Below are 23,101 nucleotides of genomic sequence, written 5' to 3'. Positions count from 1 at the left end.
ACGGCACGGAGCCGACTCCCGGGCCTCATCAAGTTTCGGGACCATTCCCACAAAGTTTTCAGAGCCATGGCCTGGCAGTCGGGGCATGACGTGGGGTCGTGTTCGCGCCCCAGGCAGTAGAGACACTCGTGGTGCGGGTCCGTCACCGACATCATGTGAGGACAAACTTCGCAAGACTTGAAACCGGGCATCCCTACAGCACCAGGAGTCGATAGACTCAAAAAAGACAGACAAAAGTCCCCAAAAACTCAGTCAAAAATTGACTGGTGGTACCGCTCTCTCCGGATCTGCGCTTGCTGGCGCGGAACAAGAAAGAACTGACGTCACCGCGCGACGGTGGAGTCTAAGTAGCTGCTGCAACGTCATCCCAGCGATCACGACGCCTGCGTTTGATGCGAAGCCGCACGACACCACCTTCCGACGCGCATGGGTACTGCCGACGGAAACTTTCCGGATCCAGTCTGACGCCTGGGGGTAATTCTAAGGTTGGGAATCCATCACTAATGTGTCTCTTTCAGATGCTGGGCAAGCGACGCTCCGGCTCCAAGAAAGGGAGGGAAGCACAGAGCAGTCCCAGAAGCAGGCTTCGAAGACAGAGCCGGAAAGCGACGATGCTTCTTCGCCTTCTTCTTGTGCTTCGACTTACTGGATGACTGCGAAGACTTCGATGACTAGGGGTGTTGGCTTTGTGACTGGTCCCGCGACCTCCCTCTCAACCGGGACCTCCAAGAGCTTTCGGGACTGCTCCCACAAAGACTTCGGATTCATGGCTCGACAGTCGGAGCACAACTTCGGGTCGTGGTCATGCTCCAGGCACCATAGGTGCGGATCCGTGACGGACATCAACTTGTAACAGGAGTCACATGGCTTGAAGCCGGTCCGACGATGGGCCATCCTTCTTGCTACCAGGAGTTGACTACTCAAAAAAGGAGTCGACAAAGTAGAAAAAGGGTTAGTTAAAAAGTGACTAAGGGGCAAGCTCTCTCCAGATCTGCGCTGGCTGGCGCGGAAAAAGAAAGAACTGACCCAGCATGCAGGGTCGGCAACTAAGACACTGCGACTTCATCTCGGCGACCACGACGCCGAACGAGGAGTCGACCAACGCCACTGCCACCTACCAACGCCCAGGGGTACTGCTATGAAAAAATTCTCCGGATCCAGTCTGACGCCTGGGGGTAATTCTAAAGGTAAGGAATCTATAACTACAGTCTCTATCAGATCCATATCTTTCTACTTCTGCAAACAGATAACTGACATATACACGGTGATTTGTGGATGTTGTACTTGGATTAGGTTTTTGTGGGCCATTTAACTTGAGATGCCTTGTTATACCTCCCAGTTTAGTCAAGGAAAAGTGTTATCTACGAAAGTCTGCATTTGATCCTTCTCATTTTCTTCGCAAGCCCTAACAACCTGATATTATGCCAGGTATGAGCTCATAACGTGCAAGCTTTGATTGTTTCACTGCTTTCTGAATGTACTAATATGATGGATATGCTCAGCTGAGATATCCTTGATCAGACAGGCAGTTTTCACTTCAGTCATTTTGCCTCTAAATCTATGTCCGCTTGTCAAGTACATTCGATGATACTCTTATTGCCTTTCCATTTCAGCTGCTTTAGTTTGATATTGGAGTTGGATGCTCCAAGGTACCACCTCGAGGTACATCCTGAGCAGATTTGGTAAGTGGCAAATCAATGGAAGTGAGTACTGGGAAACGGATCTTAATTGCATCTTGGAGTAAGTTGACAATAGTTTTTTCCCCAGATGCCATGAAGTTTTGATGGACTGCATAAGACACAACAGATGGATATGTTCAACCTCATATTACATCTGTGTGGGCTAGCCGCAAATTACTTTGCAGCACTAATATACTTGTTCACACCATACTGCGCGAGCATAATTATCTGGTAATGTCCTGTAAAGAGAAACATTTACCATAGGAGTTTAATTGCTGGCATCCGTGGTAATGCTTGTTTCTCAATATGCGCACCGTAGTCTCATATCGCCTTTTAAAAGTGTTTGCATTTTGATGGCAACTACTAGAACGAGTGGGGCTGACTTTCCACTTTCGTAAAGTACAGTATTACTCAGCACAGATTGAGCTATTCTTCCCTTTCTCAGATTCCACACGGAAATTCACTGCACAGCTGTAGGTAGTTCTATGCACTGGTGCTGTTGCTATCAGGTACTCTGGTTCCTACCTTGGTTAGGACTTTTATGGAAATGGGATTCTTCCTGTGACAATTAGTACCATGGCAACAAGTAAATCAAAATTGTTTAACAGAGAACACAACACTTCTTGGCACAGTTGTAATGAACATTACAATAGTAATATCATTGTTGCCCAAAGCGCAGAAACAAACGTTTTGTTGACCTATACATAGAACTAATGCTAACATATGACAAGCAGTTAGGTTAAAGGTTAAGATGCCCATTTCAATTCAGGATGTCATTTCCGGCAGCTGGAATAAACAGTGAGAGATTCACAAGAAACGTTTGTAAAATGGAACTATGCTAATCAAGTTAATATTCAGTAGACTGAAATGAACAGGGTGGCTGAAGTTCCTTGATGTTCAAAATCTTGCTGCACAGCAGGTAAGCAATTGAAGCGAAAACTCATCAGTGTTATTTCAATTACTATCATATCAGTTGTTAACAGAAATACATTTACAATATTAATTTTACAAAAGGCTTTATTTCTTTCGAAGCACAGTCAACAATTCTTCTACCCATGTTGTACTAGTGCACAAACAAGTACAAAATACAACTTTGGGTCCTCTCTTTGCCATAACATACGGAATGATATCTTTGTTTTATCTTTCATTACATGCTTTATCTGCCTATGGCAGAGACATGTACAAGTTGAAAATAACACCTGTTTTATTACATCCTTCAAAGGCAGAGGCATTTTTGAAATGCACCAAGCCTGGAAGTGGCAAATGGAAAAAGTCGATACTTGCAAATACGCAAGTTCAAGAGATGCAAAACCTCAAACACAAACGTTTACAAGGGAAATAACACTAATTTTAGACACAATTTGTGTTCAAATTAAATCTGTATTTGCCTTCTAATTGTTTTATTTTAATTCCCTTCGAAATCGGGAAAATACAACAAAACCAGGCTGTTCCTGGCAATGCCTGTTTGACAGAAAAACTCACTATAGGGCAAACGAGTTTCAAGAAAATGCAACAGAACAGTGGACTTGGTGTATTAGACTCCTGGAGCCAGAACAGAGCTTTTCTAAAAAGCAATACATTACACTGACACCACTTTTGACTTGGCTCGGCAGGTTTGCGCTTGTATTTTCAAGGCCAATACCGCACACTTAATAGACCTAAAACGTCACATTCTTCATTGATTCCGGGCAAGTATGTTCCACTGACTTGTCAAATTACTTGTGCAACACAGTAGTCCTTTTACTGTGACCAACTACTTTACATGTTTTAAGAACTGAACAGAAAACATAGCCGATTCATGCGATTTGGGTGGGGGGGAGGGGGGATAGACTGGTTTCTTTCAGTGTAATGCTTTGCGAGAGAAATCAACTAAGTTCCTAGCTCACCCCTTTCCCAACCAAAGTTTTTAAGCACAGCTTGAAGTATAAGCCCATGCAGACAATGGATGGCTCACAGCATACAGCATAAAGATTATTTTTTTTACTTTTCTATTTTTTTTCTATGAAAGTTACTTGAAAATATGAGGGACAGAACCAAGTCGAGTAGATGTACTTCTTGTTGGCTTTCCAGCCCCATTTTCCACAGTATAAGAGTTACAGACTTTTAGTTTTATCTAACAAAAAAATATATGGCACAGTGTAAAAAAACAATAAAAAAAATACAACACAGCCTCATAAAAGCAAGGCTAATGATAGATCGTTATATATTCACAAACTTTAAGAATTCTATTCTTAATTCCATTAGAGTAAACAAAAAGCTTAAAATTGCTCTTCCACATGTTCTTAATAAGTTAACTTTCCTTTTTTCCACCTGACCAAAAGAAAAAAAAAGAAAAAATATCTACAAGCTAAGTGAAAAAATGGTCACAAAAACAGACCAGAGAGGGCAGTCTCTTGTTCCCAGTGGTCATTCATAGTAAGTTCATCGATTAAAAAAAACAGATGCATACAGCTTTAAGAATCTTTCCTTTTCCACGGGTTTGTTCAACATGGTCATAGTAAACCAAAGTACTGTCTGCGAGGGAAAAAAAAAGAAGATTCATCAAGCAGAACTGGACAGCGAAGAATAGTTGGAACATGGAGATCTGGGAGTTTGCATCAGTCCTCAATGATAATGGGCTCATCGTTCATTGGTGTTCGCATCAGTTGTGCGGCCTGGGTCTGTCGGATCATGATGGACTTGTATGGACGTCTTGCAGCTCGTTTAGCTTCAGAAGATGAAAGCAGCTTGCGTATTTTCCTAGACATGTTGAAGAAAAAATCTGTCACAATTCAGAATTTTTGTCCAAAGGACTGCAAAAGTCAAGACTTTTCAAAATGGCTCTCCCACCCATGCCTACTTGCCCCATGAGGCAATAAGGGAGAGGATGGTCAAAACCAGGCATGGCCTCACAGAAAATACAAGTCTGGGACAAACAAGTTACTTCCCATCGGTAATGCCTTACCTGGTAAAGACTATCAAGCCGCATATCCCTTACCTTAGAATATTCCTCAAGCGTCAGACTGGAGTCGGATGTTTTTAAGCAGTACCCTTGCACGCCGGTAGGTAGTGTTGTTCGGCTCTGTGTCATCCGCGCTGGAAATGATGTGCACGTTACCTATATAGGCACCACCCCGGCATGCTGATGTCAGTTACTTTTGCAAGTTTCCATGCCAGAAGCACGGATCCACGATGAGAACTAACCGCTGGTGTGAAATACTAAGGCCCTTAGACGTGTGTCCCTCACACTGTCGTCAGTTCGTAGAGCGGGGAGGCCCAGTAAGCAATCTGTGGCTATATAGATTCTCTACCAGATAAGGCATTCCCAAAAGGTAAGTGACTTGTTCATCTGATAGAGACTTCTACCTGCAGATTCCTTACCTTAGAATAGATACCCAAGCAATGCCTCTTAACCCAGAAAGTCCTGCAGGACCGAACAGGTGAAGTGCCCGTCGCGACAGGCCGGACTGTCCAGACAGTAGTGTTTGGTAAACATGTGCAAAGATGCCCACAAAGCTACCTGACAGATGTCCATGACAGGGACTTCATGGGCTAATGCAGTGGACGCAGCCTTAGTTCTGGTGAAATAAGCATGGAAACCCTCATAGGGGTGCTTCTTGGCCAGTGATTAGCAGATCTTCATGCAGAGCACTATTCATCTTGAGATGGTCAGTTTCTGCGCAGCCTTCCCTTTCTTGGCTCCTACATACTCCATTAACTGCTGAATGTCCACCTGGAACTCTTTTGAGTGATCAAAGTAGAACGACAATGCTCTTTTTGGGTCCAGAGTACCTGCAATTTGCTGACCCTCCTGGCCAATGTAACGGGCACTAAAAAGGCAGTTTTGATCAATAGCCTAAGACGGCAATTGTGCGGAACCTCAAAGGGTGCACACATCAAAAAGGTTAGAACAAGATTCAGATCTCAATAGGTCATGATGAATGACCTGGTGGGAAACGTGCTGCAAGCCTTTAAGAAACCTAGCTACAACAGATTACAAACATGCTGAAATGGAGTGCCCAGAGCAGAGCCCTTCTTGGTCAAAGATAGAGCAAACAGAAGAATCTTTGAGAGAGATGCAGAAAGAGGATCAATGTATTTAGATTCACTCCATGTCTCAAACGTATCCCAAGACCAGGCAAATACTGTTTTGGCAGAGGGACACCTTGCTGCCAGAATAACACCACAGACTGTCGTGGCTCAATCGCCATGCACACAGGTAAAGTGTGCGCAGGTTTGGGTGCAGAACCCTCCCCTGTTGTTGCGACAGAAGATACTCTCAAAGAGACAGCCTAATCAGGGGATCTATGGTCATGCTCAACAGCTCGGGATACCAGACACTTTGTGCCAAATCCAAAGCCACAACAACTTGGGACCAGTAATTCCTAATCTTCTTGAGAAGTCTGGGCAATAGTGGAAAAGTCGGAAAGGCGTACAGGAGGCCAGAGCACCACTCGAGATGAAAAGCGTCTCAGAGGGAGAGTTGCCTTGGAAACTCCAGTGTCCAAAACTGCTGGCATTGCACATTCTCAGTGGTGGCGAACAGATCTAACGAAGGCCCTCCTAACTGCTAAAAGAGGCCTTGCACCACCTCTGGGTGGAGACCCCACTCATGATGGGCTAGGCATCTTTGGCTGAGTTAGTCTGCCCTGGTTTTCAGAGAGCCTGCCAGTGCTGAAACGCCAGGGAAATGCCTTGGCATTCCAGCCCTGTCCAGAGACGCAGAGTCTGTTGACAAATGGTCCACAACCCAACCCCGCCTTGTTTGTTGCAGTAGGACAGGTCGGTGGTGTTATCTGTGAATACTAGCACCAGCCTTCGCTTGATCGAAGGAAGAAAGGCTTTCAATGCTAAGTGAATCGCCTGAAGCTCCCACAGGTTTATGTGGAGCCCAGACTCCGCCGAAGACCAGAGTCCTCTGACCTCCAGCTCACCCAGATGGCTGCTCCATGCTAGAAGTGACGCATCTGTCAAACCAATCATCTCTGGTTGGGAAAAAGAGAGGGGTCTGCCACTGACCCAATTGCAGTCCATCAGCTACCACTGTAGATCTTTTACAGTTTCCTTCAAGATCTGGAGCATGTTGGAGAGATTCCAGTGATGCTGCAGATGAGCTGCAACCACATCCTCAAGTTTGTGAATACCAGAGGGGTCTGGTAAGGCTGAAGGGGAGCATGGCAAACTGAAAGTGCTCTTGGCCACTATAAACCGCAGGTAACATCTATGGGCAGGCAGGACAGGGATGTGGAACTATTATGTTACTCTGTAAGCATCTGTTTGCGGCGTGTAGTGCTGTAGACTCATATGCTTTGCATACTCCTGCCATCTAGTGTTGGGTTCGGAGTTGTACAAGTTGTTTTTCTTCGAAGAATTGTTTTGAGCCACAAGGTAGAGCGACTGCTCCTCCCGCTGACACTGTGCATCAACTCCTTTGTTTAACTTTTTTCCCGCAGGAGGGATGGGAAAGGAGTGTAAGGAATGTGTACAAATGTAGATGTTCATGCTAAAATCTGAATGCATCAGAAAGATGTGTCAAACATGACTGCAAAGGCAACAGGTGTCTGAGGAGGCCACATGTAAATCTACAGCACTACTTGCCACGAACAGAAGCTTACAGGGCAAGGAACATAATCCGTTCAATGGCATGTGTGGCTGTAGATAAACATGCTATGCATAGATTGTAAAGCAGTCCCTCCGTAGAACAGGTGGCTAGTGTGTGGGAGTTGCAGTAATTTGAAAAGAGGTACGTAGCACTGCCTGACCTACATTAGCTTGCTGGTGTGCTAAAACATCCACACAGTAGTGTTTACTAAATGTGTTTATGGCATTGACCATATAGCTGCTTTAAAAATATCAGCTATTGGGATATTCCCTAAAAAGGCCATAGCTGCTCCTTTTTTTTATGAGTGATATGTGCTCTGGGAATTACATGTAAAGGTATTTTAGCTTTTATGTAACAAGCTTGAATGTATTTGAACAATCCATATAGCTATGCCTGATTTGGATATAGGGTTCTCTTCATGAGTGGAGAAAAGGCTACAAAGAGTTATGTTTTCCTGAAAGTTTTAGTTCTAACTATGTAGAACAAGGGCACTCTTTTTTCATTCAGAGTATGGCGAGCTCTTTCTGCAACAGAACCAGGGTTAGGGGAAAAAAACAGGAAGCTCAATAGATTGTATGAGATGAAGCTGTGAGACTACTTTGGGCAGGAATTTAGGATTAGTACAAATAACTAGTTTATCTTTATGTATTTGAAAGAAAGGTTCTTTTAAGGTTAAGGCCTTGAGCTCACCAACACGTCTGAGTGAGGCAATAGCAACTAAAAATGTAACTTTCCCTGACAAACTGTAGGCATGAGTGCAAAAGGCTCAAAAGGAGGATCAATAAGCCAAGTAAGTACAATATTCAAGTTTCAAGAGGGTGCTAGAGGTTAAATGAGGTAGAATAACTTGTGTGAGTCCTTCCATGAATGCCTTAATGACTGGAATCACAAAGAAGAGTAGCTGCTGCCGATTTTGGGGATAGGCAGCTATGGGAGCAAGATGCAACCTAATGGAAGTATATGCTGAATTGGATTTTTTGTAAATGTAACAAGTAACAAAAAATGTCCTGTACTGTGGCATTGAGGGAATTTATTTGCTTAGATTGACAGTAACAAACAAAACATTTCCACTTTTTATAACAACAAGCTCCAGTTGTGGGTCTGCATGCTTGTTTAAGAATGTCCCTACATTCTATCGGTAAGTTCAAGTAAACAAATTCTAAGGCTTCAAGTGCTAGATCGCTAGGTGGAGCATCTTGGGGTTTGGGTGTCTGATTGTATTGTAATTGCATTTGTATAGCGCTTACTACCCCTAACGAGGCGTCAAAGAGCTTTTCGGCGAGTAGCTGTAAGAGAGTGGCTCTGTATATACTGCACCAAAGTAAGGTTCAGTGTGCACAGAGTCCACAGTCCCCAGAGGTTTGGCCGAGGTTAAAGTTAGATATAACCTTTCTCTCTAAAGTTGTAGCTTGGTCGAGCAGTAAGGCAGTATCAGAGGACAGTGTAAAGCATTTGTTGTACACACTCAGCCAGCAAATGGTCTCACACACTCAAGAACTGAACTCTAGGCCAATTGTTTTGTATACAAAATGCATTGTTGTTTTATTTTAGAACCACAAGTAGGTATAAAAATACTTTCTCAGAATGAGATGCTCTAGTTGAATACTTTCAAATAGCAATAGACTTTTAAATGCAATAGTTACAGTTGTTGCAATAGGCAACCCAAGTTTAAACACAATTAGAACATTGAGCTCAATAGGAATTTTTAAGTAAAGGTAATATCAATTACTTTGCATAGGTTTTTCTTACTCAGGGCTGGATCCTGGATTCAGCCCTGGTGCATTTCCTGTAAACAGTTGAAAGAAATCGTTTTTGTTATAGAGGCGATTTTTAAGGAATATTTGTAGGTTTCAAAAATCGACACTTAGAAGAATTTCTGGCAAAAACCAGGCAATGTTATCCTATGGAGGAAAGCTCGGTTATTGGAAAATCACAGTTGTAATTACTTTGTAGGGTCGGTGCTGGGCACAAAGATCCAGCACTGGGATCTCTCCTGATAACAGGTGAGTAATTTAGTTTTCGTTGATCGGGTGATTTTTAGTGAATATTACAAAGTTTCAAAACTCGACAGAATAATTTCCAAGAGAAAACCAGTCAATGTTACCCTATGGAGAAAATGCAAGTTATCAGCTTTCAGGAAAGTACTCGACTGGCAGAGTTAAGGTTCTGGGGTAAGACGCAGGGGTCTCCCAGGGTCAGGTAGGTACAGTTGGTACACCCTCAGCGGCACAGGGGCAGCCGGGTGCAGAGAGAGCGTAGGCCGAATGTTAGCCAACGGCGGGCAGGGGTTCTTTGTTTGGTGGTTGCTTGCAGGCAGGCCACGCGGCTGTGGGAGCTGAGCTCCTGGTCACTTACACAGGGCAATTGGGGAAGTAGAATAGGACAGTTGCTGCACTTCCAGGGGCACTCGGGCAGCTGGGTGCAGGGTGCTTTTGAGCCGTCGGGCGCTCAATGTATTTCAATGGGAAAGCTGCAAGACGAACAAAGGCTGCATGGCTCGGGGACGGAGATTCTTCAGGTGCGACCACCACTTCGAGAGGTAAGTTGGGGAGCTGTAGGTTAGGTAGGCACCCAGGAGTTGGGCACATGGGGCCGCAGGACACCCGGTGCAGCGGTGTCTTTTGGCGTCGGGGAATCTTACCCTCTGCTGGTCACGGTTGGGGCTGCAGGCGTCGTCAGGGGCATCGAGGATAGTCCTTGGGTGCTGGATTCGTGGTCACAGTTGCCGGGGGGACGTCCTCGTGGGTTTTGTTCACTCAGGCACAGGCCTGGCTCGGCGAGTGCAGAGTGTGCTGGATTCGTGGTTCCTGGCTGGCACCGGGGGTTGTTGCTTGTTTTGAGCAGAACCACTGCTTGTGGGAGTCCCAGTCTTTTAGATGAGCAAGGCAGTCCGGTCCTCCGGGGTTGTCGAGCTTGCTGACCACTGGGGGTTTTAGCAGGAGCAGGTCAGAGGGTCGAAAGGCCTGTAGGGCTGGGGCCAAGTCAGTTGGTGTCTTCCTCTTGTTAGCAGCTGCACGGCAGGTCTTCTTTTCTTCTTGTTCTTCTTCTCTCTTCGGAATCAGGATCTGAGGAAGGAAGGTTCAGGGTGCCCCTAAATACAAAATTTAGGGGCGTTACAGGTAGGGAAAGGTCAGGGACCAATGGGTCCCTTCCCTGGGGTGGGTACACCCCCTATCCTGCCACTCTCCAGTGGGAGGGGGCAGGAGCCTAGTCCTGATTGGGTAGGGCCCCCCATCCTCAAGATGGCAAGAGCCCGGAGTTGTGCTTCACCTCGCCTCCCCACCTGAGGGGTGGGGTTGGCAGAGGCTGGCACACCCCCTTTCCTCCCTTGGGTTTTCCCGCCAGTCTTCCCACCAGAATGGGGGTCAGAACTGGTGGGGACCAGTTGCTGAGTACAGGCGTAAGGCGGAATGCCTTTGAAGCTTCCCCTGCCCATCCTGGGGGAGGAGGCTTTGCACCTTGCCCCAGGATGTGCATTGTTGCAGGCCCATGAGAGCGGATGGCATTCTACCCAGGGGGCCAGCAACCTGTCTGCTGGGTGGCAGCCTAGGCAGCCTCTCAGTCAGGACACAGGTTGTGGGTTAGTTTCAGGGTGCAACTCTAAGTTGCCCTCTGTCGTGCATTTTACATTAATCAGTGTGGGTTTAATGTGCTGAGAAGTTTGATACCAAACTTCTCAGTCTTCAGTGTAGCCATCACGGTGCTGTGAGGTTCCCTGATGACGATTTCCCTGATGACGATTTCCCAGCACCATATACTCTTAATGGCAGCACTGCACTTACAGTGCCCAGGAATAGACCTGGGTACTGTAGGGGTACAGGGCTCATGCACCTGTACCCACACCACTGGCATAGGGCACCAAGCTAGAGGGGTGACTTAGGTATACCAGGGCAGTGTGTTTGTGGGCATGGCACACAGGGATGTGTCCCATGTCGACTCTGTTTTGTTCTGCACCAAGACACTCAGCCTGCAAAGGCAGTGTGTGTGTGTGTGTGTGTGACAGGGTACAGGGCCTCTAAGGGTGGCACAATAAGTGCTGCAGCCCTTAGGGTCACAGTGCCCTGGGTACCATTTACCAGAGGCTGACATGTGGCCAGAGATGCCAATTGGCTTTAGGCTTCAATACAGTTTTAGGTAAGGAACACAGGCCCTGGGCACCTGATTGGCACTCAAAGTACATCAGCAACTCAGCAAAAAGTGGGGGCATACCATGCAAGAAAGATGGCACTTTCTCACAGTAGCACGCTACTCCGGAACCCATAGAGGATTAGTGTTGAATTAGTATAGTGAAACATGCAAGTAAATTTCAAGTGGTGGATATGTTAGTCAGTTATATGGATTCGGAAGGATAGAAGAGGAAAAAAGGTTTGTATTTATATAGCGCTTCTTCACCCTGATGGGGTGTTGAAGCGCTTTTTTTTTGGCGAGTAGCAAACTACTCCGGAAGCCCATAAAGGATTAGTGGTGAATTAGTATGGTGAAAATATTCAAGTAATTTGAGTGGTGGATATTAATCAGTTATTTGGAGTGAGAAGGATAGCGGAGGGATTGAAGGGAAAGAAAGGTTTGCATTCATATACCGCCTGGTACCCCTGATAGGGTGTTGAAGCGCTTTTCTGGCAAGTAGCAGGTTACTCGGGAACCCATAAAGCTCTGACCTTGATTCAGAGTGAGACGGTCCGGCCTGTTGGGGAGTTTCTCATGCGGGGCTACTGAGAGACCTAGTAGGGTTGTGAACCTGGGTTGATGTGCCCAAGTGGGAGCTACAAGGATCATGTGGAGTGATGTTTGCCTGAGTTTGCAAACAAGAAATGGAAGGAGAGAGACAGGTGGAAAAGCGCAGGCAAATATCCCTGACCAACTCATCCATAGTGCGTTGCCCTTGGATAATGGGTCTTGTGTTGGAACCTGGAGGCAAAGTTTTGAGATTTTGGGTTTTAGGCTGTGGCAAATAAGTGTATCTGAAGGAACCCACACTTTTGAAAGTAGAAAAGGAGAACTTGTGGATTGAGTTCCCATTCGTGGGTTTGCTGGTGCATCCTGCTGAGCAGGTCTGCAAGAATGTTGTCTGTTCCTGGTAGATATTCCACCAAGAGATGAATGTGGTGGTGAAGAGCCCAATTCCATATGGTCTGAGCTAGGTGTGACAGCTGAGATGACAGTGTCCCCTCAATGTTTTTGTAGATAGTATATTTCTGTAATATTGTCCGTATACTGTGATAGCTGAGGAAGGAAAGCTTTAAGTGCTAGGAACACTGCTAAAAGTTCCAAGTAGTTTATTTGAAGGGATTGTTGTTTGCCAGCCCACAGACCTTGTATGGTTAGGTCTTGTAGGTGCCCACCCAATCTTGTTTCTGATGCGTCTGTGGTGAGAATGATATGAGGCACTGGGTCCAAGAAAGGCCACGCCTTCAACAAATTGTTGGAATTCCACCACTGCAGAGAACGGTGAGTGTAGCGGTCTATCAAAACTAGATGCTGTAGGTGACCCTGTGCTTGAGACCACTGGCGAGAGAGAAACTGTTGAAGTGGTCGCATCTGTAGTATTGTGTGTAGAACTATGGCAATGCAAGATGCCATAATTCCCAGAAGATACATGACAGTCCAAACTGTGAGTGTTGTTTTGCTGAAACTGAGGTTGAATTGGTTAAAAATGTATCAGAGCTGGATTGGGACAAGCTAATTCCAACTGTGTGTTGAGTGTTGCCCCTAAGTATGGTTGAACCTAAAGATGTTGAAGGTGAGATTTGGGGACACTGATGGTGAAACCTAAGCTGTGTACTAGATCCACTGTCAACTGAATGTGTTGTTGATATTGTTGATGGGCGCTGGCTTTGATGAGCCAGTCATCTAGGTATGGAGATTTGTGAACATTGTGTCGTCTTAAGGGTGCTGCTACTATTGCCAAGCACTTTGTGAAAACACGAGATGCTGTAGTGACTCCGAGTGAAAGAACATTGAAAAGGTACTGTTTTCCTACTATGACAAATCTCTGGTATTTGCAATGAGCGGGGTGCATGCCATAAAGTCACCTTTTTGTAGAAGAAGAATGACATCCTGTAGACTGACCATGTCTAAATGTTCTGAAAGGATGTAGTAATTGAGGGGTCTGAGATCCTGTCCCTTTTGGAATGAGAAAGTATAGCAAATATACTTGTGTCCTGTTGTTGAAGAGGGAATGGCTGTAGGGCCCCTTTAAGGAGAAGGGATTGCACTTCATGTTTGAAAAGTGTTATGTTATCGTGTGATGTTGGTTGGAGTGGTAAAGAGCGCCAGACAATAGTCATGTTGGATAACTGCTAGTAGCCATTGGTCTATGGTGATGGATTCCCAGACTGGATGGAAAAACTGAAGTCTTCCCCTGACAGGTGTTGTGGAGTCAGGGGTAAGGCAGTCACTGTTTTGCAGTGGAGGATGCTCCAGGGTGGAAGCACTCCTGCCTCTATTGTTACCACCTCTGAAGGAGCCCCTAAAAAACCCTTTGGAGTAGGTGGATTGGCCCTGCTTCTGTTGGGAAGTGGAGGCATCAGATGTTTGAGGATTTATATCCACCTCTATAACCCAAGCGATGAAAGGAGCCTCTAGAAGGATTCATTGGTAAGGCACCCATAGCTTCAGCAGTGTCTGTATCTTTTTTCATTTTGGCCAAGATGGAGTCCACCTGAGGACCAAAAAGGTGTTCCTTATCACAGGGCAGATTAAGAATTGCTTGTTGTACTTCTGGCTTAAAGCAAGAAAACCTGAGCCAAGCATGTCTCCTGAGAATAACACTGGTGTTTATTCCTCTTGCAGCTGAATCAGCTGTATCTAACGCACAACTGCTAGAGATATTAGAGATGGTCTGACCTTCTGCAACAATTTGTTGCCCCTTTCTAAGTTACTCCTCAGGGAGATGTTTGCAATAACTCTTCCTACTCATCCCAGTGAGTCCTATCATAGTGCGATAGAAGGGGCTGGGTATTGGCACCACACCAGTGGTTAGCTGCTTGGGCTGCTACACGTTTCCCCGCTGCGTCGATACGCTTGCTCTCTTTTTCAGGGGCTGGCATATCTCCAGTTGCTTGACTATTAGTTCTTTTACTAGCAGTGGTGGCAACTACAGAGTGTGGTGGTACCCGAGTTCTTATAAACAGAGGGTTTGAGGGAGCTAGTTTACATTTTTTATCTACCCGTGGGGCAATAACGCTGGCACTGATAGGTTCCTTGAAAATAAAATGAGCATGACGCAACACACTAGGGAGCATAGGTAAACACTGTGTCCTTGAGTGTAGACCAGTGTGTGTCAAAAATGAAATCTTCTGATGATTCCTTGTCATTGAACACCATGGTAGGTAACTGCCCTAGCAATAACTTATTGGTAGGCACTAGCATCCTCAGGAGGGGAGGGTCTAGCTGGATATAGATCCGGGTCATTAGATGTTATGTGATCAGTATTGTATATGTCCCATGGGTCTGGCTCTCCTATTGGGTCTCCCGTACCCACAGTGTTTGATCTAGGTGAGCCTGAAGGCGTAGCATCTACAGGATGTAGCATGTGATGATGGTGGGGGTGGTGGAGGGAGGATGGTGAGTAGGACTTGTAGCAGTGTCCTTTGTCTTTTTTTGTGCACAGGAGTGTCCAAAACCTTCTCAAAAGTCAATTGCCTCTTGGTGGAGGAGAGGCCATTAGTCTTCCAGTTCCATGTTGAATCTGGATTTTTTTTTTTGTCTAATATCCATTGTTTCCAGGATTGGCTCAACAGGAGGCATAGCAACTGTGGAACGTTTCAAAGTTTTTGTCTCCGATTATTTAAGAACTTAAGAATGCTTAGAGGATTTTGATTTGACTGGTTTTTGGAACCAAAGCTTTGAAGAGGGGGAGGGGAGGGGAGTGTTTTTTGGCCGGTAACGAGGCAGAAGCAGTCAGTTGACGGACCAGTTCTGAAGAGTGGTAGGATACCGAAGTATGTGCCCAATCCAAGGAGGTCGATACAGAGTATTTAACCTTGGTGGAAGTTTTCGGTGCTGGACCAGAGTGGGGCATCCAAAGTGTCTTTTCGGATCTGACCATGGCCAGAAGGCAGTGGTGGTCCAACGAACTCTAATAATGGAAAGGGCAAGATTTGGAGGTCTTTTTAGGTGGAAGAAAAGGGTCAGGGTCGATAGTACTCACACGCTGCCCAAGTGGCAGGTTGTACTCCAATTCGCCCTCAACTTCAGAGCCTGAAATCTCCTCGATGCAAAGGCTTGTTTTTCTTCCTCGGCAGCATGCTCTTCCTGGGCTTGAGCTTCTCCGAAAATATTAGGAGTGTTGTTTTCGAAGCAACATTTCCAGCCGACACACTCTCTGATCCTGGAGAGTTTTTTTTTTCTCATCAGAAAGACTTGCAGGTGTCACAATCAGCCTCACGATCGGGTGAAAGACAAAGATTGCACATGAGATGTTGGTCCATGTGTGGGTACTTGGCATGACACTGGGGGCAAAATCAAAAGGCTGTCTGTTCCCTCAGGAACACATTTTCAGTGCCGACGGTGCACGTGGAAGAGTAGGCCCGAGATAGGTGGCGCCCGAGAGGCGTTCGTCGGTGTCCGAACCGACTAATTTGTAAGCGGCGCAGTAATGGAAAAGCACAATCCAAAGAACTAAACAGACTGAAGTCGTACCGAACGGTAGTCGAACACATAGGAGAGGTACACATGACCGAACCAGATAGCAGAGAGACAACAATCTAACAAAGGAGCCGATGCCCATGCACATTATAACCGAGACGAGGATTCACTCTACCTTGTGACTCGAAACAATTCTTCAAAGAAAAACAACTTGTACAACTTCAATCCCAACACTAGTTGGCAGGAGTATGCAAAGCATGTGTATCTACAGCCACACATGCCATTGAACATATGCGTCCTGCAAGTCAAACGCTACCATCCAGTCTCCCAGGACCAGGGCAGACAGAACTTGCGTGAGCATTTTGAAATTCCCTTTGTTCAGGAAGAGAGTGAGAAAGCACAGGTCTAGGATAGGACGAGGGGCTCCCTCCTTCTTGGGCACCAGAAATTAGCGGGAATAGAAACCACAACCTATTCTGGATGTCAGCACCCTCTATGGCTCCCTTGGCCAAGAGAGGCAGCACTTCCTGATAGAGAAAAGAGAGGTGGTCCACTGGCAGCTGGTCGTAAGTGGGTGGCATGGGTGGTCACAAATGGTAGGGAGTAGACCCTCTGGACAATTTGCAAAACCCAACAGTCCAATGTTACTGACTGCCAGTGGTGCAGGTGATGGTGTAGCCTGCCCCCCACTGGCTGGATGCCCAGGTTGGTTGGAGGGCAAACCAAAGTTTGGAGGCTTCGGCTATTAAGGGAGACTGGGCCGACCTCTGGCTACCTGTCCCACATGGCCTAAAGGACCCTTGATCTTGGCCATGAAAAGGATGGGAAGCATGTTGGCCGTGGTTGCTGGGAGGGTGTGGACGTGGTTGGAATCACCTTCTGTGCCCGCAAAAGGGACAGAAGGCAGACTGGAGATGACACGGGCCATAGACAAGTCGAAAGGACCTGACCGTAGAACTGCTGTCTTTAAAGCACTCCAGCAGTAAGTCCCCCTTCTTTCCAAAAAAACAAAAGCCTTCAAAGTGCATGTACGTAAGTGAGTAGTGGACATCTCTGGACAAGCCAGTGGATGTCAGCCAGGTGTGGCGTAGCAAGGCTACCAATGAAATCACTCTACCCAGTCCAGTCCACATTGTATAGAGAACTTTGCTGCATCTCTCCAGTCAGCAATAGCTTGGGACAAGTATGGCTCAAGCCTAGTCTGAGACCATAGACAGCACTTTCACAACTAAATCCCAGATCACATGGAAATATTGGCCCAAAAGGCATGCAGTGTTCACCGACCACAGTGCAAAGCTGGCAGAAGAGAACATTCTCTTGCCAAACGTATCCAAGTCTCTTGGATTCCCTATCTGGCGGAATGGTAGGGAACATATGGGGTTGACTCAAGAGGTGGAGACTTGGACTACCAAGCTCTCCAGGGTGGGTGCTGGGTAATAAACTGAGGTTCAGAGGAGCAGGGTAATGGCGGACAGCAATAGACCTATGCACAGGAGTCTCTGTGCAGTGCTTGGACCAGGCCTGAGTAGGAGGTCGGTAAGGGCTTCATTAAAGTGGAGTAAAGGTTTGGAAGAGGCGACTCCCGGCTGAAGCACATCCGTCAAGATGTTTGTCCTGACTGAGCCGCCCTACCCGAACCATATGAAGAGGCTCCCTCCTACACAGCCACAGTAGGAGGAGGGACAACGCCAGTGTCAGGAGAGGTGTCTAGGGCCTCCACCAGTTCCTCATACCAGTTGTCCTCATTCTCAACTAAGGGATACGGATATCCATAAGGGTCTTCAGACCCCTCCCAATTGTCTCCCTCGCCAGGCCTGTCAAATGCAAAAGGGACTGGCTCCAATCTGGAAGCATGGTCACACAGTTTGTGCCAGACCAGAGATGGGCAACGTTCATCTAGAACATTGTCAGAGTAGATGGGGATGGTGCCCCCGTGGGACGCAAGTACTGGAGTGGATATTGAGGAAGTTCTCTGTCTCGCCAACAGTTCCGCTCTGGATCCAAAATGGGATCCATGGGGCCCAAATAACTGCGAGGGAGGGGCCTGCTGGCAAGGATCCAGTGTCTTCCCTCTCAAGCCCCTGTGAGGCACCAAAAGCACTTCAGAGGGGCCGGGCAGCCAAAATATAAGGTGCATGGCCTAATAAAAATCTTTGGGCAGGAGTCACTACGACTCTGGGACAGTCAGGGAATAGCAGAACGGACCCCGAAGCACAAGACATGGAATGCCGATGCTCTGGCACCTCGTCAGAAGATTGAAGGGCGCGGCGAAGTCAAAGTCCTCTTCAACTTCTTATGTTTGCGGGACTTACTCGACTTCCCTGATGACTTCTTGGGATGACCAACTTCGGGTGCGGCTCTGGAACGGTTCCGGGACCTTCCGCGCGACATTGGGTCTTGAGTGTCATCAGACGTTGGGCGGTGAGAAGCTTGAGGGATCGCTTTCACAGCACTTTTGGGTCCATGGCTTGGCAGTCCTTGCAGGTCTTTGGAGTCCTGGTCCCTCTCTAAGCACCACAAATCAAGTGGGTCAGTCACAAACATCTGCCTGTGACAGGCATCACATGGTTTGAAACAAGTTAGTTTCTTTGGGAACATCCTGTCAGACCAGAAGAGACAATTTCTCAAACAAAGGTTCAGTCAAAACACGATTGAGGGTAGCTCTTCACTGATCAGCGCTATGTAGCACGGAAAGGAAAGAACTGGATTCAGTCTGTCAGCATGCTGGGGTGGTGCCTGTATGGACACCACACATTTACGGTGTGGGTGGTGCTAAGCTGAACACCACCACCTACTGGCACGCAGGGGTACTGCTCAAAAACTTCCAAGATCCAGTCTGATATTGGGGAAATATTGTAAGGTAAGGAAACTGCGGTTAGAAGTCTATCGGATAATCAATTTAAAAAGCCCACTCTACTTGATGTCTCTGTATTGTTTTTTTTTTTACACATCACCACTATCCAGGCACAAACATTTACAATAGTGGACATACATAAATCTTAATGAACAAGTTTGCAGTTATGTTTTACGTAGATAATTTCATAACTACAAATTTCAATTTAATAAGAACTCCCATCATCAAATATATACAAGAAAAGTGACCAGTCTGTATATCCTGGCTTCGGGGAAATAAAGTATGTTACACACACAAAACCATACTGTTAAAATTGAGAATGCAACACTGGCACCACAGTTTTTTGCGTCAACAATGGACAATAAGGGAATTGCCATTTTAACAGACAACCACCACAAAGTACTATATTTTGAACCTATTAGGAAATAAACAAGGTAGATGTCTGTACAGAATCAGACATTGTAGCAGTGTGCTCTATGATGGAATATTCCTTCTACCATAGTACATCACAGGTCAAAGAATACACTGCAGAAGACTTGGAATTTCCATTTTGACATGCTGGTAAAGCTAATGGATAATCTTCATACCATCATAAAATCCTGCAGCAGAGAAAAAAGTGGAAATTCCCAAAGTACTTTAATCCATGTACTCAAGAAAATGTGGCCTAAGAATGCCACATCAGAAAGATTTGACTATCGATGCTATCAATTCAAAATGAACATAAGGTTTACATAGATAAGCCAATTACACCAACAGGTACAGCCATCCCAGCCATGAGGTCATTGTATCCACACAAGCAGGTACCTGGGGTGAAGGGTATGCTTATCAGAGAGAGGGTGCCTTGTCCCATAAACTTCAATGTAGAGAATTTCGAAGCAAGGTTGCAATCATAGAATTTGGTAACTTTACAACTGACTGAGAAAGCACAACTATTTAATTGTATTCCCCTTACTTTTCAAAGATCAATTACTGACAAGATCTGGGGGGAAAATATGGGCTTCCAGTGGTGCAAGGCTGGCTTGGAAGAAGTTGAGGCGGAGGCTTGTGAAGGGAGGTCTGGCTTTACCAGATTTAAACTTATATTGTTTAGCATTTCAGTTTAAAAACCTCTGGGATGCTTCTTGGGAAACCAGACAGCTCTACGTGGGGAAAGCTTTTGAGTGAAATTATAATGGAGTTTGGAGAGGGCGGCTTCTTGTACAAGTATGGAGCTCCTACATTTCTTTAGAAGGTTCGGCTAAAGGTTTTAAAGACAGCATTAAACCTTTGGTGCAAGGTGAGGAAGATACTTAATATAGGGTATTATTCTAACTTCGCCCTCATTTGGGACTCTCCTGGCACCCCAGAATGTATGAAGGATGGGCTGAGTCTTCCATTAAGGCAGGCAGGGGTAGAGGCTTTGGGAGACTTGATGACAGAGAAGGGAATCTTACCGTGGGAAATCCAGAGAGTTAAATCCAGAGGCACTCTTTCTAGGTTTTAATACGTACAGCTCTCTCCTGGTTTGCAACTTTGACTTCGGAGATGGGGGGGGGGGGGGGGGGGGAGAGAGACTGGGAATTCGAGGCCTAAGTGTAAGGAAATAGCCATCTGGTACTGGAAGCTCCTGGACGCGGAGGATAAAAACTTGTTGGCACCATATAGGATCTAGGAGGATACTTTTCAGAGGGTGGACATACAACCATTATGGAATATCCTCCTGAAATTGTTATATTTGTTTGTCAAGCCTGCAAACCTTAAGCAAAATCCCTTTTTTTTTTTTTTTTACCAATAATAGGCTCTATTGGACTGACCAAAAAATTGCTACATTTGTAGCACAGCCGAGTCCCAGGTGCAGAAGATGTGGCCTTACGAAAGTGGATGAGGAACATGTCTTTTTCTTACCTGTCCCGGAATAAAGATATTTTGGGCAAACTTCAGAGTCCATCTTAAAAGATATCCTGGGAGTTGACATTGTATTGAACCCCATATTAGTTCTATTGGGGATGGATAACATCACATATAGTACATTGAGTAGGGCCCAATCAGTCTTTTCTTCTATCTGGTATTACTAGCAAGGAGGGAGATTTATTAACACTGGATCGACCCTGCACCTCCGAGTGTAATAAATTGGATTATGGCAGCTAAAAGGACCTGCTGTCTGTGCATGGAAGGCTCTCCTATGAGGAAGTCTTCAGTGTGGGATGAGTTGATTAGATGGTCTGGACTAGAGGGAAGAATTGCCGAAACATCATAAGATCCAATGATTGCACCAATGGCACCATTTAAGATTATAGCCCGGTTCGCTGGATGAGTGCTGTGGGAACAACGTAAATGCAATAGACCGATTAGTGGTTAGAATTGGTCTGGCAGTCTAAGTATTGCAGACACAGTGTTGATATGAGGACAAAAAAACGGAAAAAAGAAAGTAAAGAGCATCCTTACACTAGCAAGGAGACTCAATCAGATCAAGGCAAATCTCCTCTGAGATTAGTGATCTGGTGTACATCAAATGAAACAGTTGCAGCAGATTGTAAGATTAGCAATATACTAAAAAGACTAGGTATATCTGGCCCACAACAATCTACCATATACATCTATTAGATAACCGCGTCCAATGGCTTTATCTAAAGTTGAAACACCCCAAAAGGTGATGGGAGGCTGCTTGCAATAAGTCTAACCACTGGCATTAGCTCAGAGTAGCACTCCAACCCAACATTCTTTTTCTCACCATGCCTCCTCAATTTGGTCCCAGCCATATGCAAAACAGTCAAGTATGTCAAAATGGTCCTTGGAATATTAACTACAGCTAAAGGAGGACACCTCCTGCTAATGTTTCTTATGGGAAGATTTGCAATTGGAATGCTCTACCTTAGATGACATTCCTGTGGAAGGAGACGCGAAGTGTGAACAAACATAACATTTGATGACCTGACACAGAGTTCGTCTTCCCCCTTAATCGCCTCAAGAGTACATGAGGCAGAATTTGTAGTAATTCAAGAAATTAGTTTAAGAGTGGAGGAAAATGCTTGAAGAACGAGTTACTTACCTTCGGTAACGATGTATCTGTAAAAGACATAGGTTAGTTACAGATTCCTTACCTTAAAATTACCCCCAGGCGTTAGCCTGGATCTGGAAAAAACTTCTTAGCAGTACCCCTGAGCGTCGGGCGACTCCGCGTCCATCGTCGGCATCGTGTTTGTAGGGGTGACGTCGCAGTGCCTACTTAAGACGCCGTCCCTGTGCGCTGACGTCAGTTCTGACACGACTTTCCACGCCAGAAGCGCAGAGCCATGCAAGACACTGACCACTACTGCGCTAAAACTAGGGCCTTGCAAGGGAGTCCCTGTCCTTAGTAGTCAGTATGCAGAGCAGGGAGCATGGGTGGGGTGGTAAGGAATCTATGACTAACCTAGGTCTCTTACAAATGAACGAGTTACTTACCTTCGGTAAGGATGTATCTGGTAGAGAGACAGTCTAGCCCCAGATTCCTTAACTTAGAATATTCCCCATGAGTCAGACTGGAAAATCTTTTTTCCCCAGCAGTACCTCTGCACGCCGGGAGGAGGCGTCGCCTGGCTCCGTCCTGATGTCGTCCACGGAAGTGATGAGAATGGGGCCATACAAGACCCTCCCGGCGTGCTGACGTCAGTTTTCACCAGTGAAACTTTTCCGAGCTACAACGCGGAGCCATGACAAAAACTGCGAGAGTATAGGAACAGTGTGTGAAAAAAGAGCAAAAATCGTTAAGACAACAATGATAAGAAACATGAGAATGAGAACCAACACCAAGTTAAAAGAGTACCCAGAACCAGAAGGGACTGAAGGGAGCTCACAGAGCCCCTGTACCAGCAAGGGCCCAGCAAAGCGAAAACGCGTGCCCTACCTCGAGGAGGCAACGCCAGCGGAACGAAAGACACGGCAGCAAGGCACAGTGTCACCACAGGAAAGAAATTGAAAGAACCACAAAAGTGGAAAACATGTAGCAAGACAAGTGACCAGAAGTGTACAACCACATAGAATGTTCACCACACCCCCCCTCCAGTGATCGAAGGACTGTAGCACAACCAAAGACAATCCAACCGACTGCAGCAGAAAGGAGGAGGCACAGACGTGGGCGGAGGGAGGGTAGGAAAACAGAAGAACTCCACGCTGGGGGAACACAGGTGGAGCAGCATTGAAAAGCACAGACCTTAACCACCCAAAATCAAGAACGGAGTGGGGGGCTAAAAGGCCCCAATGCAGAACAACACACCCTGCCCCAGAGGAAGGTGCAAGAACACCCACCACCCAAAAATGAGGGCGGAGTGGAGGACCAAAGGGCCCCAAAGCTGAACAACACACCCTGCCCCAAAGGAAGGTCCGAGAGCCTACCCCAGGAAGACCAAGGTCACCTGAAAGGAGGCTAGGTGGTAGAAC

The 23,101-nt window shown here is 46.1% G+C and overlaps 1 protein-coding gene across 4 annotated transcripts in view; it reads right to left on the bottom strand.

Moving 5' to 3' along the window:
* Window positions 1-2,678: 2,678 nt before the first annotated feature.
* Window positions 2,679-23,101, bottom strand: part of MTA1 (metastasis associated 1) — an 842,399-nt gene continuing 821,976 nt past the window's right edge. For all 4 annotated transcript variants that reach the window (XM_085627173.1, XM_085627175.1, XM_085627174.1 and 1 more), the window contains one exon: window positions 2,679-4,418. In XM_085627173.1, coding sequence (XP_085483299.1) covers window positions 4,277-4,418 — 142 coding nt within the window. In that variant the 3' untranslated portion in view covers window positions 2,679-4,276. The remainder of the gene's footprint in view (window positions 4,419-23,101) is intronic.

This window comes from Triturus cristatus, chromosome 9 (genome assembly GCF_964204655.1).
Source record: "Triturus cristatus chromosome 9, aTriCri1.1, whole genome shotgun sequence".
Classification (NCBI taxonomy): domain Eukaryota; kingdom Metazoa; phylum Chordata; class Amphibia; order Caudata; family Salamandridae; genus Triturus; species Triturus cristatus.
The sequence above is the reverse complement of the archived record's forward strand: the minus strand, read 5'-3'. Positions and strand labels throughout refer to the sequence as shown.